This window comes from Tetrao urogallus, assembly GCF_951394365.1.
Source record: "Tetrao urogallus genome assembly, chromosome: 1".
Taxonomy (NCBI): domain Eukaryota; kingdom Metazoa; phylum Chordata; class Aves; order Galliformes; family Phasianidae; genus Tetrao; species Tetrao urogallus.
The window spans coordinates 86125692-86142596 of NC_136813.1; the positions used below are offsets into that span (position 1 = coordinate 86125692).

Below are 16905 nucleotides of genomic sequence, written 5' to 3' on the forward strand. Positions count from 1 at the left end.
AAATAGGAACTGAATCCAAATCATTTTCTGCTTCAAATAAAAGGTAAATGCAAATAGTAAGCACTCTTCATCTCTTAACAGAGGAAGTGCTAGGGGAAAAAAAACTCTTTTTATAAATAATTTATTTTCACAGGTAACACTAAACAGACGTGATTCCCTCTGGGACAGTCTCAGAAAAAAACATCCTAGCTCATCAAGGCATCAATATGCTATAAGGGTGTTCCTTAAGTCTGATTTCCACCACTGTGAATGCATTAGAGATGCTTCTCCCATAGGGTCACAGATCAGTTTTATGGCTGAGTGCCTTCACTCCTGAAGAATTTTGCTCTGGAGTCTCATACCACCACTTGCACACTGTTCCAGTACACAGGCAAAGGATGAGTTAACGCTTTGCATATGAACAATCCCACTGAATTCCATGTGACCACTCCCTGTGTGCACTCACTTGTGCATATACATACACTGCCTCTGAGCAGAGAGTGAAGGAGAGCAGAAAACTAGTCTGAGTGCCATCTCTTGGGTTAAATAATTTTGATCAGAGGCTCGAAAATTGTTCTGAACAATGTGTTATTGCAAGTATTACTTGTTCTGCAAATATGCAGAGATTAGTCACAGAGATTAATTCTCAGAAACAAAGGAAAGCCCCAGTCTAGAAAGAGAAAGCACAGAGCATGAGTGCATGCACATACAGGCGTGCATCTTTTTGCTTGCACGCAGGCTTCCCCTTTCCTCCCAGTTCATATTTCAGTTCTTTTCTCTTTCTTCCTCATTAGATAATTGGTGTATCCATGATTGTTTCCATTAGGTAATTCCATGTGACTGTGGCCAGCATCTGGGTATTAATTTACAGCCTGAGCCACTCAGGGGGAATGCAAGAGCACACAGGACTGACTCCAACACCGGCAGTGGAAGTGCTCTCCCTCATGACTTATTGTGCCATGAGGTAAATGTGACTCCTAATGGCTTCAGACACCATCAGAGAGATGCTCAAATACTAATGCCAAGTAAGTTACATTCACTGGTTCCATTGGCTCAGAGGGTTTTCTTTCCCATTACCTAGCAGGGCTTTTTAAGCAGACGTCACTTCTGAAACCACATTCAACTACACATCAGGCCAAACACTGATATTGTCTTCTCTGTCCTCCATAGTGCTAGCACATGCACTTGTATACATGCACACACACACATGCACAGACACACACAGACTTCCTGCACCTGCCATATTGTTTCACTTCTCTGGGAATTGGCTCCTGGTGCTACCCAGGATATGATATTGCTATACTGACCTTGGGCATGACTCCACACGTCCCCTTCTCTTTCCTTGTCGTGCCTCATACAACAGACAGCCTCTTCAGTGTCTCAATTAATCTTGGCAGAAAGTTTCATAATTGTATGAGACTAGAAAGAGGGATGCAAAACTACGCCACTCCCTGAAGTTGTTCTGTCCCTTCTGACTTTTCATCTTTGCGGTTCCAAAGCAAACTCCCCGCTCTGCCACTGTCACTAAGCCAAGCACACCAGCCTACTGGTGGCCAGGCTCCACAGAGGTCCAGGTGGCACTGCTCTACATATGTAAGAGGAACACTGTGTGGTCTTACTACTAGAGGGCACACTCCAGGATTCTCAGAAGTAAGGAAATGATAAAGCCTTGAGATCTTCCAATATCTCTTTGGAGATCTTCAGCAGCCGCTTGGACATGGCTCAGGGCACCCTGCTCTGGGTATCCCTGTTGGAGCAGGGGATGGGCCAGGTAGACCCAGAGGTCCTTTCCAACCTCAGCCATTGTGTGATTCTATGTTTTCCTCAAGCACTCCTACTCCTACTGCACTCCTTGGTCTTATTTTCCACATTTGACTTTAAGAAACTCATGTCAAACAAGTGCTTCTTTGGGCAGAGCTAGGAAATAGATACCTTTACGGTAGTCCTAGGGAGGATAAAGGAGAGTGGAGAATTTGGCTGCAGTCATGGATTAGAGTGCTGCTACTGGAAGCCATCTGGCTTTCTGCAATTAAAAAACATCCCCAAAATATTGCCTTCTTCTCCACTCCTGCACACTCCACACTCAGACTTCGTGTGCAGCCAGGAGAATATCAATAATATTTGTAAGGGATGTTGGCACACATCTGCATCTTGCAATTCAGTTCCTGCTGGTGCTGTGATATTTGTAGGCTTCAGGTGCAATTTCTCTTCTGTTTTTTCCTGTCATCCATATGCTCTGCAACTCCAAAGGGAGTTTTCCCTGATCACAGCAAATAAGCTTTTAAGTGCTCAGTGCACCAAGAGAGAAGAATAGCCCATTCTGTTGACTTTGGCAACTCTCTAAGCTCTGGCTGGCTCTGCCAGCTGGGAAACCTGAAGCCAGAAACGAGTCTTTTGTAGATAAAAATGGTGATTACTGAAGATCAAACAAAGGCCCAATTTAACTAAATTCCATACGTGTTTCTTCAGTCCTATTCACTGAGAGGACATTTGGGAATTTCTTCAGCTAGATTTCCTAAACCCTGGCCCAAGTTCAGCTCTGCAGCCTTGAAGTGCGAAACTGCCTAGGAGGCATGAGTATCTAAAGGCTTCAAATACTCCAAAGTAATCCTGTCCTCACTTCAGGGCAAAGAAGATACGGCAAAATTCCCCCAGCTGACAGAGGGGAGAAGAGAGGAAAATCAATGGGGAAACAATAGAATCCTCTGCTCCTTGAGCATTGTGGAGGGTAGTGTTGCCTGCAGATACCTGAGGACAGCTGATGCTTCTTCTTGTCTTCCCCTCCAACAAACCATGATTAGCTCTGCACACTTTGTCTCCCTATTTTCAGGTAGAATGCTGGTGATGCTGCACACAATCAAAATATCAAACACTGTTCTGCTATTAAAATAATAATAATTTTAAAATTACCTTCTACTGTAGAGTTCTGCCGATCCACCAAAAGTACGGAGTCGTTGTACAAGTATGAAAGCATTGGAGCAAAGGAGGAGGCATTCACTGGAAACCCAGGATCCTGCACTGCAATTCTGAGTCTCACAATGACGCTCCCAGCTCGCAGGGATTCAATCTGCACTTTCAGTTTCCCAGATTTGTATAAAGCAGAAATGTTGGGTGGAAAGGAATTCCCAATCTGAGTTGAGTTAGAGAAGCATTGGCAATTAGGAACTCAGCAGCAATAGCTGCTTTTTAAAACTGAGCTATGGTGGTACCATTTCTCAAGACTTACATTCCTAAACATTAGTAGGAAATGTGGTAAAAAGAAAAATTTTCAAAGTGTTTCAGTTATTATTTAGGTACATAGGAGTGTGTAGCTCCTTGATGCACTCTTGAAAATGATATATATCTTACCTCTTATCTTACAAACCAAACTCTTTTCTGGTTCAAATAAGCAGAATTCCTTCTGCCCCAGCTAATCACGCTTTACAAGATAAGCTTGCACGCATTACACCCTTCAAGTTAGCTCTGCAGGTCACACAAGCTCTCAAGTCCCAAGACTCTCCTATATCCGGCTACATAGGAAATGAGGGAGAGCTCCCAGGAGCTGGAATTCGGTGATTTTGGCATCTGGCGGCTACAGTCCCTCAGGCAATATTCAGGTAGACTTTGGCACTTAGCGCAGGCCAGGGGCTTTTCCCAGTAGGCAATCTGAATGCGACCACCGTACACTAGAAGACCCAACTGCAAGATGTAGGCTGAGTGTGTGTTTGAGCTTTTCATTCCTATCTCCAGCTCAAAGCATGCCTTTGAGTGTGCAAAGTAGCACTATAAATCAACCCAGCTTCGGTCCCATTCAGCCAGTTTGCTCAAAAAAAATCCTACAAACAAGCTATTTAAGTGGTCCACATTCAAATCTGGGCAAGGATACAAAAAAAAAAGAAGGAAAAAAAAAAAAAAAAAAAAAAAAAAGAGGAGAAAGGAAAGAGGGAAGGTGATACCATGCTCCCAGTGCAGGAAAAACAACATAGACAGACATTATTGCCTTTCCTTCCCAACTGTGCAATTCTGATTATGTGATTATGTCTGAGTCAGCCTCAGAAGAGATGCCTTAAAAAAAAATGCTCCTGTGCAACAAAAACAAGCACTATGGAAAATAAAACTACTTCAAGAGATTAGACTTGAAATTTCTAATGAGTAAACACCTCTTCTGGACTGTCTTTGGAAATACAGCTCCACTGTTGATGCTCTTTTTTTCCCCCCAGATTTATATTGACATATGTTTATGGCTTGGGAAGCTGAGCACTGGAAACAGAGCTGATGACTGAGGCTTCCTTGGTGGCTGACTATACCTGAGAGTTGACATTGGCTGCATGTGCACATACAGTGAATGAGGCTGGAGAAGAAAGCCTGACTCGGTCACTTTTCCTTAAAGAAAACTTTGCAAGCAGCCCAACACTTACTGAGAAGACAGCACTGAAACAAATGCCAGAGCTGTCATTTCAGTAATCCATTAGAAAGCCTCAAGTCAATTTAGTGAGAGTTTACTGCTAAAGATCCAAGAAAAGGAGTCCTTGTGACACACCTGGATTTTTAATTCCTTTACTCTTCTGTAAGGGAAAATTCTTGTCTCCATTGCTAATAAGACCAAGGATTTGATCTCTTTCGTCAGTTGGATTTTGTGTTAATTACAAAGAAAGATCATAGGAAACAATATTATGGTTTCCAAGGGTTATTTCAGCTGGGCACAAAATCCTTCATTACCTTAAATAAATTCTAAATTGAAGAAAAATATTTTACCCAGAGATATTTTAACATTACCTCTGTAAGCAGCAGCCTTGAAAATTCTTCATATGCTGAGCTGCTGGGATCATGGAGATCTTCGGTGAAGTTGTAGTTGAGAATCCTCACAGTAGCACCAAATATCTTAGCCTCTGTGGTACACAACATCAAAACGCATAACGACAAATCAGGGAAGATGATTCAGTCAAAATGGATGCACCCAAACCAAAATACGAAATGTAGAGAGTCCACAAGAACATGGTGTCAGTCAGCACACCTGATTCTGGCATGGACTGGGTAAAATGATTAAATCTGGAAGTGAATTTCAGGCATTTTTTAGTCCCAAATATATACCTGAATGTGCAGGTATATATTAAGAGAAATATAGCTGGATGAAAAATAATAGTATTCAAAAGAAGTTCATTCACCTCCTTATATTTTGTTTGCTTTGTTGGGAAGAGAGAGTTTGGGATTGAACCAAGAAAATAAAGCCAATATTCTGCTATAGCCTCCCATGCACTTACATCAGGCCCATAAAGATATATTTAAGGATCTATTTACCTGTTTTAACATTTTGATGGGAGAGGATGGATTTTCCACAACTTTTGTAGCTGATCTCTATTGAATACATCACACCTGCTTCCAGTCCAGATACACTCATTTTCACTTCATCCGTTCTCATGTTTTTTACAATCTCTTTGTCCCTGAACACTTGGACTTGGAAAGTATGGTTTAGAGTAGATGCAACATGCCAGGACATTTCAAAGCTGTTGCTGGTAACGCTGAAGATTCGATGGTTTGTAATTGCAGAGGGATCTATCTCAGGAAGAGTCAACACATTCAAAAATGACATTTAATCGTTAAAACACCGCTATCCTAAATCCATTATACACAAGCACTTTTACAGTCAATAGGGGAAGCTCCTCTTTACATCACGTCAAGACAGATTTATCCCTTTTACAGTACAAAGTTCGCTCATCCATGAGCCATCTCACTAGAGTGAATAATTGCTGGATGTTTGTTGTTTTTATTTCCCTTCACCATACATATATCTGTTGAATCAATAGTAACACTAATAATCAGGCAGACTGCTGCAGGTTCCGGCAGAAGAAACAAGTTTGTAAGAGTGAATCTGTGTACTCTACGTGAGTTTACATCTGCTTTGCTTGTCACTTAAATCATCAAATTGCACCCCTTCAGGCAAAGGCTCTCTTGATTTATGCCTGGAAAAACACCACTGTCTGCAACTTTTACAAGCTGGGAGTGAAGTGGGGGCATGTATTTTACCTGTTTATGTCATGCTGGTCCAATGCTATCATCATCATGTCAAGGGGAAGAGACTGCCCTTCAGAGGTGATTCCTCTCCTTGAAGTAGTAGGAGGTATCTAAATGGGGCAGGGTGAACTGCCCTCTAGCAGAGCCCTTCCACCTCCACTAACTAGAGGGAGAGCTGAGATGACAGTGTTAGACTGGACACATTTCCCATAAACAGACAGGGTCAGGTTGGTCAAATATCAGCCCACACACTAAACTGGAGACCACAGTATGCTGCTTCCACAGCATCTGTTCCTTTGTGCTAATGGTTGCCTTAAGGAAAATGGGTTGTTTTCCTCAGCTATTATAATGCGACATCACTGTTGTCAGGTCTCTGAGTAAGGGGGCTGCCAAAAACCCACAAGGTGATGCCTCCCTCCTCTAGAGGGACTTCAGTCAAACTTCTTTAGCTACATCTCAGATCAGAAGCTGCAGAGATGAAGATCAAGAAAACATGGCCTGTCTCTGTGAGCTAGGCAAAGAACTACTGACAGCTATTTCCTCCCGCAAGAAGAACAGGATGTTGTTAAAAAAAGATTGTGACCACTCTCATTTGAAAGGACCCAAGTCACTGATATAAAATAAATCTTTCAGGCTTTGCTTCCATCACAGTCCCCCAGACAGCTGTAATGCATAGCGGGGAGTATTCACAAAGGTTAATTCCAACATAATGTGGATGTGGAGAGCTTCCCTGACCCATCTCCATGGACTGTGTCCCAGAGTCTTTGGCCAGGAGGAACTTCTGCACTGGTAGCAGGACAAGTGCCTCCATCCTGCACCTCTATACAGTATAAGCTCAGGACATGCATTCAGTAGGGCCCAGCGATAAGTGGTGCCAGCCTTCCACTGCCTTTGCTGGTATGCTTCCTCACGCTGCAGGATTTGGATTACCCAGACCAAGTCCCATGATGGGTCCTGCCATTGGACAGCTTGCCAAGCATCAGTGGCTCAATGAGCTCAGCGTGATCACCTCCTCTTCCAAAACTACCACCATTTTTGTGAACGCCCTCCTGTAACTCAACCAGCTCCAGAAAAAAAGGGATCACAGAGTGCCTGAGTTAAAGCAAGGCAATGTTCATTCAAATCCAAAGTCACTTACAGCATCCAGCATCGGTAGATTGGTTAGTCGTGGACAAGAGACTTGAATTACTTATAGATGGAGAGCTACTGCTGATGTTAATGGGATCCAACTCTGAGCTTGGAGTGGATGCTGCCATGCCTAAGGGGGAAACAGCATTATCAAAGGGTTAATGTATTCCTAACAAAGCAAATCTAAAGTAATATCATTTGCACTTCCAGCAGCTGAAAAGCAGCAATAGAAGTATTATAAATAGAAATTAAAATAAACATATTTTCATATCACGTAAGGATAAATCAATACATTATCTTAATTTTTGAAAGGATTGCAAAATTGTTTTCTAACAAAATCGTTGAATCTGCAAATGCTTACTTATTCCAGTATCTTTAAGCCTGTTAGCAGGCCTATTGGTGTCTGAGCATGCCTATGTATTTTTCTGGAAAGAATTATTTCTCATGTTGCCCAACTCCAGCTGCTTCCAGCAAAGGACTCAGCAACAGAGCAGCAGCTGAAGATGGGGTTGTACCATGCCAGAGTCCAGGCCGCAGTCACAAAAAATGGGAAGGAGACTTCAAGTGCAAGTAAAGTCACTAATCATAGCTGCCCATGGCACTGGGGAGGTGTACTGACAATGAATGACACATTGTCAGGGCCTGAAGCCAGACACTTTGTCAGGTGAGAAAGGACAGCTGAGGGTGAGGCATGACAAACAGCCTGGATCTAGGAAATAAGTACACTGCATTTCATCAGACATAGCCAGCAAGATGGCTCATGCAGCACCTCCTGCCAACAAGAAGTGGTCCTGTGAGATCCAGAAGCAGGTGGTTCCTGCAGAAGCATTCTCAGTATTTCCCAAGGTGAGACCTACTTTTCTTACCATCTTTTCTTGTGCTCAGCTGGAGAGGGCTGACATATGCTTCTTGGTGCTCAGGGCTGCAGCTGTAATAACCCTCCATATTTACACAGGAATTTTGCTCAGGGCAAGCATTGAATTCTGCATAGGAACATTCATCAACATCTAGGAAGAAGAATACAGCTTATACAGATACTGATAGCAGCATCAAGGCTGATCTGCTCTGACTAGGACAAATTCAGTGTAAATCTGTAGTAACTGCTGATACAAATTCAGATTTATATCTGCAATTAAATATGAATTTGAGGGACATGGTCAGTGGGCATGTTGGAGACGGGCTGATGATTGGACTAGATGATCTTCATGGTCTTTTCCAACTTTAATGATTCTATGAAATCAGAATGCTGTCTTTTCCTGAAACCAGTCCCCATTCACTTATAAGCCCACCACTTTTTACTCAGCATGTTTGGATTAAGATGACAGTTGGCAGTTCTTTCTCATAGTTCCAGGGTGTCATTCAAACCGGAGTGAAGTCAGTGATGGAGGAAGAAAATCTGCCCGGAGATCAGACTGAATGCTGACTGAGTCAGCAAATACAGAATAAGAACTAATGACAAACAGTATTTATGGATGCGTGTCAGGGGTGAAGATGTTCAGATAATTATGCAATAATAAAACACATTTAAATACTTATGTAATGCTCAAAGAAGTAGATTAATAAACAGCAGTAATTAGCAGACTACAAATACTCCTTATTTAATAGAGTATATCTGCTTCCCAAGAACAATGCAAACACTTAAGAGACTGCTTAATACAACTAATGTTTGTGCTACAAACATGACTACTTGAATACCTAGTAAGAGGGGAAAAAAAACAACAACTGAGGAAGCATGATCATGCCTTCGAAACTATTCACTCCAAAATTAACTACAAGTCTATCTTCACCCTGTAATATGTGGTTTCAGTAATCTTTGCAAAATTTACAAGATTCAGTATGACTATAAACCCATGGATTCAGGTTGGATATTAGGAAAATGTTTTCTCGGAAAGAGCAGTGATGCAGTGGCACAGGCTGCCCTGGGAGCTGGTGGAATCACTGTCCCTGAATGTGCTCAAGAGCCGTGTGGATGTAGCACTGAGGGACACGAGCAGTGGGCACGGTAAGGATGGGCTGATGGTTGGACTAGGTGATCTTAGTGATCTTTTCCAACCTTAATAATTCTGTGATTCTATAACTGATAGTCATACAGATAAAGTCCCAAGTGAAATGAAACTCCTTGAAAAGGCTTCCCCCAGGGCCAGGATTATAATAAATAACCTTTCACATCTGTGTCAATCATTTCATATATGCGCTTAACCATGTTCTTCAAGGAAGAAGAAACCTCTGCTAGTGGAGCTCGCTGATGCAGTCCAATCAGAACTTGAGAGGCCACTGTCCCAGCATACATTTCTGCATAGTTACTCTGGATATGGTGCACAGAGGTATTCAAGGGCTGTAATGCACCAGTAATCTGGAAAATAGGTGAACAAACCTTCATCAGTACAGATGTATGCCAATAAGGCGTAACTTATGCAATGACCATCATCAGAAACTGAGTGTAAAAAGCACCAGTTCAGTAAATTCAGGAAAGCAGCAATATTTAGGTCTGTATTTGAGCAACGTGAGCTCTTCTTATTATCACATTTTACAAAAGTATCTTGCCCCTGCAGATCATGAAATCCAGAACCAGTCTGTCATAAGCCCAAAGCTAAGCTGAGCTGGAGCTGCAGCACACACTGCTTAGACAGGAAGAAAACTCTGTTTCAGAACATGAAAGCTTTCTCTGCTCCTTGGCAAAGACCAGAAAAATTTACTTAAGGAGCTACTAGATCAATTTTACTTAAGCTCCATGAGGATGAGGCTGACATTCACCAATTAGGAATACATTTGGCCCAAACTACATGAGGAGCAGCTGGCCAAGCAGTGTCCAGCTCGTGGGACCATGGGTTCCCTCCTAGACTGAAGTAAGTGGTAATCAGTGAGTAACAAATGTGTGGACACGATGAGCAACACATGAGATCTCTTGTATTCATACGTACCATGGAATGCAAAAGGCGTGAATGATTCAGAAGGTGGGAATCCACTCTAATTAATTCATTAAAATCCATTTTCACCAGGACTGTCACGTTGTACCAGAACATCCTTTCTGAAGTGTACAAAACAAAAGAGCCAAGTCATCCAAGGTGTGATGCCATAGAAAGCTACAGAGCTGTAGGAAGGCTCTGAGAAACCAAAGCAAGCTTTAACTTTGAGATTACCAAGGGTCCACATGCAGCCATTGGCTTCTGCTCCAGTACACTGCAGGCAACAGTGCCAGCTGAGGAGGAGAAGCCATGCAAAGTCCAATGGACTCATAGCACACCCTGTTCAGCCCCACCGGCACAAGCACAGAAACCAAATTTCCTGGAGTTGACCCAAGGCAGATTCCCATGTTTGCTTTATAAAGAACTATGGTAACAGTTGTTCTGCCCACTCCCACCCTCAGAAGGAAAAATTAAGCACATTTCTATTAGAAGCAGTCTTGAATTTATCAGTAACATACCCTCTGGCTTTGGATTCACACAGACTGCTCCCTTGGATGAGCTGCAGCATTTTTTCAGCCCTGGACATTCAGCATCGAACGTGCAAGAATAATCAGATGTTTCCATATTCTCCATTGGACAAATACCAGGTCTTGAGGCAAATACACTGGATCTGTTGAGCGCTAAGGAACAAAAACACTTCTGAGGACAAAAATATAGAAAATTATTTCCATAAAACTGCTGTTTAAATTACAGCAAACGTCCTTTCACATTTTAGAAATGTGTCCGTCTGTTAAGAGATTTTCATGAGGAAAAAACAGCAGTCTAAATGCCATTATTTCCTTTAAAGGACGTAAAAATATTCAGAATTTTTGAACTGATAATTTTCCATTAATGATAATGTATAGACAGACAGACAGAAAGATAGATTCTAATTGTGGAGAAATTGGAGCACTACATGACAGAAAACATACTCAGTGCCAGCTATGACTAATCCAAATAATACATAATGATCAAAGTGAACAGGTAGTGTCTATGCTAGAAATCTGGAGTTTTCATTTAACCATTTCCGTTCGTTTGGCTCTAACAAATTTGTGATCCTACAAACTCTTGATTAATTTATCAGGTAATTAAAGTCAGCTTGGAGAAAAATGAGAACTATTCTTACTGTAGGAGAAGGCTGCAGTTCAGGAAAACCATTTTTGAAATAGTAAAGTCCACAGTAAATGAAAGGTCTATAGCAAATTACAGACCCATCATGGATGCCATTTCTGTGGGCTTTCAATTTGTCATCTGAAGGCTCTGAATAAAGCTAAATCTGAGGTTTCCAAGAAGTAGAAGGGAATACTGAATCTATGTCTTATGGCCTCAGCAAAGTAAGCTTCTTAAATAAGCAAATGATGTTGACTTGCTGCTATGTGCACATGCCAGGTTCCCTTCTCAGCACAGACTAAAGCCTATTGCATACGGAGAGCTTTGACTCTGTAGTCCACTCCAGAACAATCTCATTTTTAGCACTCCAAATCCCCAGTTCAATCTCCAGTCATGGGATAAAGCTCAAAACACACCACACAAAATTCAACATGTATAATTTTCAGCCATTTCTGCAATAGGGCTTCTAGTTGTATTTGCATAAATAGTCCATTATAACCAATGATTTTAATCTGTGCTTTTTGGGGGTCCCATAATATGCTTCTCAAGGATAATTAAGAAAAACAAATATCATTTAATGACAAGAATCCACACTTCTGAGGAAAAACCTGCCAAAGCCCACAAGCTGAGAAAAGTCTAGGCACTGAGCAGAGATCCTTTGGAAGTTCAGAGGATAAGTGAATGTGTATCTTAAAGATTTGTATGCAGCATATATGGGAAAGCACCTTTCCACACCTTTATATTGCATGTGTATACTTTGCGTGCACACCATCAGGGAACACAGATTTACTGGGGCGGTGAGTAGCGTTTAAGTAGAGCTAGTGTTTGATCCCCAACATCATCAGACAGCAGTTAAGGAAATCCTATCCTGTGCAATCTGACCCAAGATTCTTCTGTGTCCAGCAAGTTTAGTAGTCCTATTCTACTTCCCAGGATCTTCTGCTGACTCTGGGACTGATTCCACATGCTTTTCCCCCAGGAGGATCCTACTGCTAGAAAGCCTCCTCCTGATTTCAGCTGTAGTTTGAACAGGTTTGAGGTTCAAAGCAGCTTCTTCCACCCAGGTCCTCTTCTGCAATATTGAATCACGGTATAAACCATGGGTGTCCAACAGTTTGGCTTGCTTGGGCTGCATTGAGTGAAAGGGAATTATCTTGGGCCACATGTAAAATATATAATATAGTTAATGTAAATAGTAACAATAGTTATTTTTAAAATATATATTCTATATATTTCTTAAAACATTAAAAAAAAAGGCAATAAACACATAAAACTAACGGGTTGGACATGTACGGTGCAAGCAATCTAGTGGGTCACATGCAATTTCAGAAATCACTGCTGAGTTCTGGCTGGGTGCCACTCAAGCCATTTATCTAAAATCTAAAGGCCATCATTTTCGCATCAGTGAAAACAAGGACGGATTCACTTCACATTTCCACCTAATTGCAACTAACTCACTTTGCAAATTTGATTTACACTTTCCCTTCAATCAGCTCAGGGCTGGTCACCCAGAGCTATGCAATCCACTAAGCTAGGGAGCAAGCTGGCCAAATGGCCCATCAGTCAGAAAACAGATAGTCTTTCCTCCCTCATTTTCTCCATAAACATGCAGAGAAAGAGACAGAGCATCCAAGGTTCAGCAACTGAAATCACCAGTCTGTGCCCAGGAGAGCTGCAGGTATGTCCCAGGCAGTGTGGGTGCTGAGTGACACTGCTGGCTCAGCCATAGCCTCCATCTAGTCCTCTTTCCACACAGGTGTCACTCAGAGGGCTGGGCACCAAAACACTGCATTCCTCTCAGGCATCAAAGGGGGGAGACAGATATATGATGTTCCAGAAGAAGCTCACTGTCACCATCAAGGTCAGCAGGCTTCACACTCCATACTGTGCTGAAGGCAGCACCAAGTGCTCTGGGGATAAAAATAATTAAGTGAAAAAGAGGAGTCACATACTGAGTGTCTCAGGGTGGGCACAAAATGATGAGATCCAAGCCTTGCTGCATCTGCAAAAAGCAGATAACGTCCTTCCCTTCCTACTGCAGTGTGAAAATAAAGTGCTGTCTGGGCATCACCCTGGGATTCACCTCAGGAGGTGATAAATAATTCTCTGCTCAGAAAGAGGCTTAGCAAAGCACTGAACCACACAATGAACCAAGAGCACTGCTGGGATACTCTTTAGGGGGATTCTGCTGCCCTTGGAAATATGGTCCTCAGGGCAAGGCAGCAGGTCATGGAACGAAGAGGGTTATTTGTCTGCATGCACAGGCAAAAGGAGAGGAAACAATGGCTGTTTTCATCTAATTCTAATTTTAGAATTCTAGCACTTCCTCGCTTTTAGAGACTTGGTTTTAGAAATAAATGAAGCAGTTTCTTTGTATGCATGCCAATGTCTAATACTATCCTAACAGACTGATGGGCAATTGAAGAGAATTACCAGACCGACTTGAGTAATGATTAAGTTATTTTTGCCCCAAAAGTAAAAAAATAAGAAAGCAAAGCCTGCCATATCCCAGGCAGGAGTAAATGTTTCCTTCTGGAAAGAAAATGCTGGGGACAGCCAGAACCAGATGACTATGAAAGGTGGTGCAGCCTCTTCAGCTCCTGCTAGGATGGGGAGCATGCCAGTGTGGATAACATCAAGAAGAAAGTGACAGAAGTTCAGCAGAATGCTGTGCAGTAATTTCAGCAGTCATAGTTTCTCTTTTCATCATTTATTTAAGACTATGTCTAGACAGTGCATTACCATTCACTGAATATATATATGACTAATGCCCTGAAAAGCAAAGATACTGGAATAATTTGAACAGAGAAATCACCTAGAGGCCAGACAACTCCTTTTATGTTCTAAAATATTCCAAAATTAACTTTGACAGGAAAAGAGTCAAGGTGACCACAGTGCTTCACAGGCAAACCTGCCCGGAGCGTATATCCACAGTGTGGCAGATTGGAAATCTTGCAGCTAAACTTTACAGGAAATTTACAGTTTTGTTAAAGTTACAGGAAATAAACTCACTGACACCTCTCAGGCCTACAGTTTCTGAGGACATGCTTTTAAAAGGCATGTAATTATTGGGGGGAAAATATTTAAAGTGTTAACCAAGATGACTTTTTATCCAACCAGGAAGATTTCCAGAGGTTCTGAAACACTTTGAAAATCACAGTTCCTCAAGGGGTTTCTTGTGTGAATAGAGACAACCAGAACTAGCCAGTCACTCTCCAACATCTGGCTGACACAGTTATTTCCTTGCACTAGGGAATTAGAAAGCAGTTTTCTCCAACTGCTTCTCAACCTTGTCATTGGGTTAATTTATTTACTCTACACATGTGCACACATGCGTGCACATGTGTGTATATAGAAAGGGCCTTACTGAAGTGATTATTCAATACTAATTAGACATACTAGAGACTTCCTCAAGCCTGGAACTGCTGTTTGGAAAATACGCATTATTTTAGGTGAGTCCTTTGCTTGTCAAACAAGATTGCCTGGAAATACCATAACCTGTAGGTCACATTTTGCCCTGGCTGACACTCCACCACAGTCACTGAGACAAAAAAAACTGCAGGATACAATAGCGAGGGGTGATGTATGCCTTATTATGATTTTCTTCTTCTTTAGCAAACTGTTTAAAGAATAAAACACAATGACCACTTCTGTCTTCTGGGTCAGAAAGGTCCGGTCTTTCTGTTGAAAGCATTTTCCTGCTAGATACAATATTCTTCTACCAACTGTTGAGAGAATCTTGTAAAAAAAATGTTGGGAGGTTCATTTTCTAATGATCTGAAGTAATTTTAAGGCAGGATGAACATGTTCTTCTTGACACATCCCATGACAAGACATACAGCTCATAGCCTCGCATGTGTCATTATATGATTCAATGCAGGGACGAGTTCAGGGGCATTCCCATAGAACTCAATCACTTAAATTTGTGACCCAAAAGGAGATCCAGGGCTGCAATAGGACCTTTCCTTTTTGATCTTTTGTCATAGTGATGACATTATGTAAATTCCCATGAAAAGGGGAAACAAAGAAAAAGCAATATCAGGGACAACATTTTTGTAGTTTTGTAGTTTTGTAGAAGTTTTCTGGGTGCTGGAACAGTCTAGTTCTATCCTATCTAATCTGAGATGCCTGTTCAGGTTAAAATCATACAACTTTTAAGAAAAAGCTGCATTTAATTAAATATATATCTATACATATGAGTGTAATTTGAGTCTTCTCAAACAAATACTTACAATCCAGTGCAAAATGCTACCTGAACAAATTTTTTACAAGCATAACTTCAGCTGCATAAGAGAAGTTCTTAAAGAACTTAATATAAATCAAAGTAAATCCCTGCTTTACCAAAAAGGATTAACAAAACATTTTGCTCCATTTTAATGCTATTGGAAACGCATCATGTTACACAAACTTACTTTAGTAGACCAACAAATACTGGGATTTTGTTAGAGGAACCCGTTGGAGATTCTCTAGAAACCCATTTTAATCAAAAAACGCCTTCCAATTCTGAGTCAATTCTTGTTAAAAGTAAAGAATTTCCTGTTGAAATGTGGTAATACTCATGTGGGAAGTGGGAAAAGCTTCCATCTTCGGTCAAAGATGTTTAAGTCCTCTAGAGTAGAGTCTTACTGTAACTCAGAAGTTAGATCAGATCCACTAAAATGGTCACTGTTTTAAACAACAGTCCTAAGTAACCAAGGCAGTACCTGAGAGAATGGATCCTAATATGCTTCTGGTAGGAAAGCAGGTGGTAACATCTTGTCCAAAGCTTCAGGTTGTTTTAAATTAACACCAAAATTGGGTTAGCAGGCAGGAAACTGATAGTGCTCCAAATCAAAGGAAACGCTATCTTAACTGCAACCTAAATTAATTTTAAGAAAAAAAGTTCCTACAGTAAATGCAAGCACGTTGAGAGCGGATACAGCACATTGCAAGCATACATGAGCTGCCCCACTTGGCTGCAGATATTGGCCTGAACTAGGACAAATAATGAGCCCTGTGAATGATAACAAGAAAGTACCTTCTTCTTGCCCACCTGGAATTTTGGTGAATTTGTGAATAAGTGTGGCATTTAGGAAGAACCATGAGCATTTGTGTTTCAGCTCTACTCCTTATCATGTTGGACTAAGTTTACTGTGGATTTTTGCAGACTTACTTCTTTTAGTGAATCTATTGCCAAGAACTGACTTAAGTATTTACATGTTTCAAGTGAATTCTCTTTCGAAAAAAGCATTTATTTTAACAATTAATCTGACTAAAACTTACCTAGAGAGCAGTAGAGCCCAACTTGCTCATATCCTTCACAGCAGTATGTAAAGTTGATGGTCTCAGGGACTTCAACTGTACGATACTGTGTTTTGTAGTACATTCGGGGACATACCATCCATGGTATCCATCCACCACAGGAAGTGTTTTTCTCAAAGGATGTTTGGTAGGCAACCATTTTAAAAACGTTTCTGGTCAGGCTATAGTTGCACAGATGATAGCCTAGCAAAGAGAGGCCTCTTTCTAGGGGAAAACAAAACAGGAAAGAGAGGGATCAGACCTAACTTTTCACATAGTAGCACGTGTTCTCTGCAATTAAATTTTAAAATGGTTAAAAATTAGTTAAATACTTAAAAATAAGTTAAAAATATCAAAAATTATGAGAAAAGATTAAAAGAATCAATATAGATGAATGATTTCCAGATAGGCTGATGTTAGGAAGAACGTCACCTCAGAAAATGGACAGAAGAAAGAATTAGTAGTGACTGCT

At 41.2% G+C, this 16905-nt stretch overlaps 1 protein-coding gene across 1 annotated transcript in view; it reads right to left on the minus strand.

Annotated features, from left to right (window-relative positions):
• UMODL1 (uromodulin like 1) overlaps positions 1 to 16647 on the minus strand; it is a gene marked incomplete at its 3' end in the record, with an annotated part of 39594 nt that extends 22947 nt beyond the window's left edge. The window contains exons 1-9 of the mRNA XM_079549335.1: positions 16416 to 16647; positions 10523 to 10684; positions 10020 to 10126; positions 9259 to 9451; positions 7965 to 8105; positions 7109 to 7228; positions 5257 to 5511; positions 4735 to 4847; positions 2890 to 3109 (exon numbers count right to left, since the gene is read on the minus strand). Of these exons, the coding sequence (XP_079405461.1) occupies positions 2890 to 3109; positions 4735 to 4847; positions 5257 to 5511; positions 7109 to 7228; positions 7965 to 8105; positions 9259 to 9451; positions 10020 to 10126; positions 10523 to 10684; positions 16416 to 16593 (1489 nt within the window). The 5' untranslated portion in view covers positions 16594 to 16647. The remainder of the gene's footprint in view (positions 1 to 2889; positions 3110 to 4734; positions 4848 to 5256; positions 5512 to 7108; positions 7229 to 7964; positions 8106 to 9258; positions 9452 to 10019; positions 10127 to 10522; positions 10685 to 16415) is intronic.
• Between the last annotated feature and the right edge of the window lie 258 nt (positions 16648 to 16905).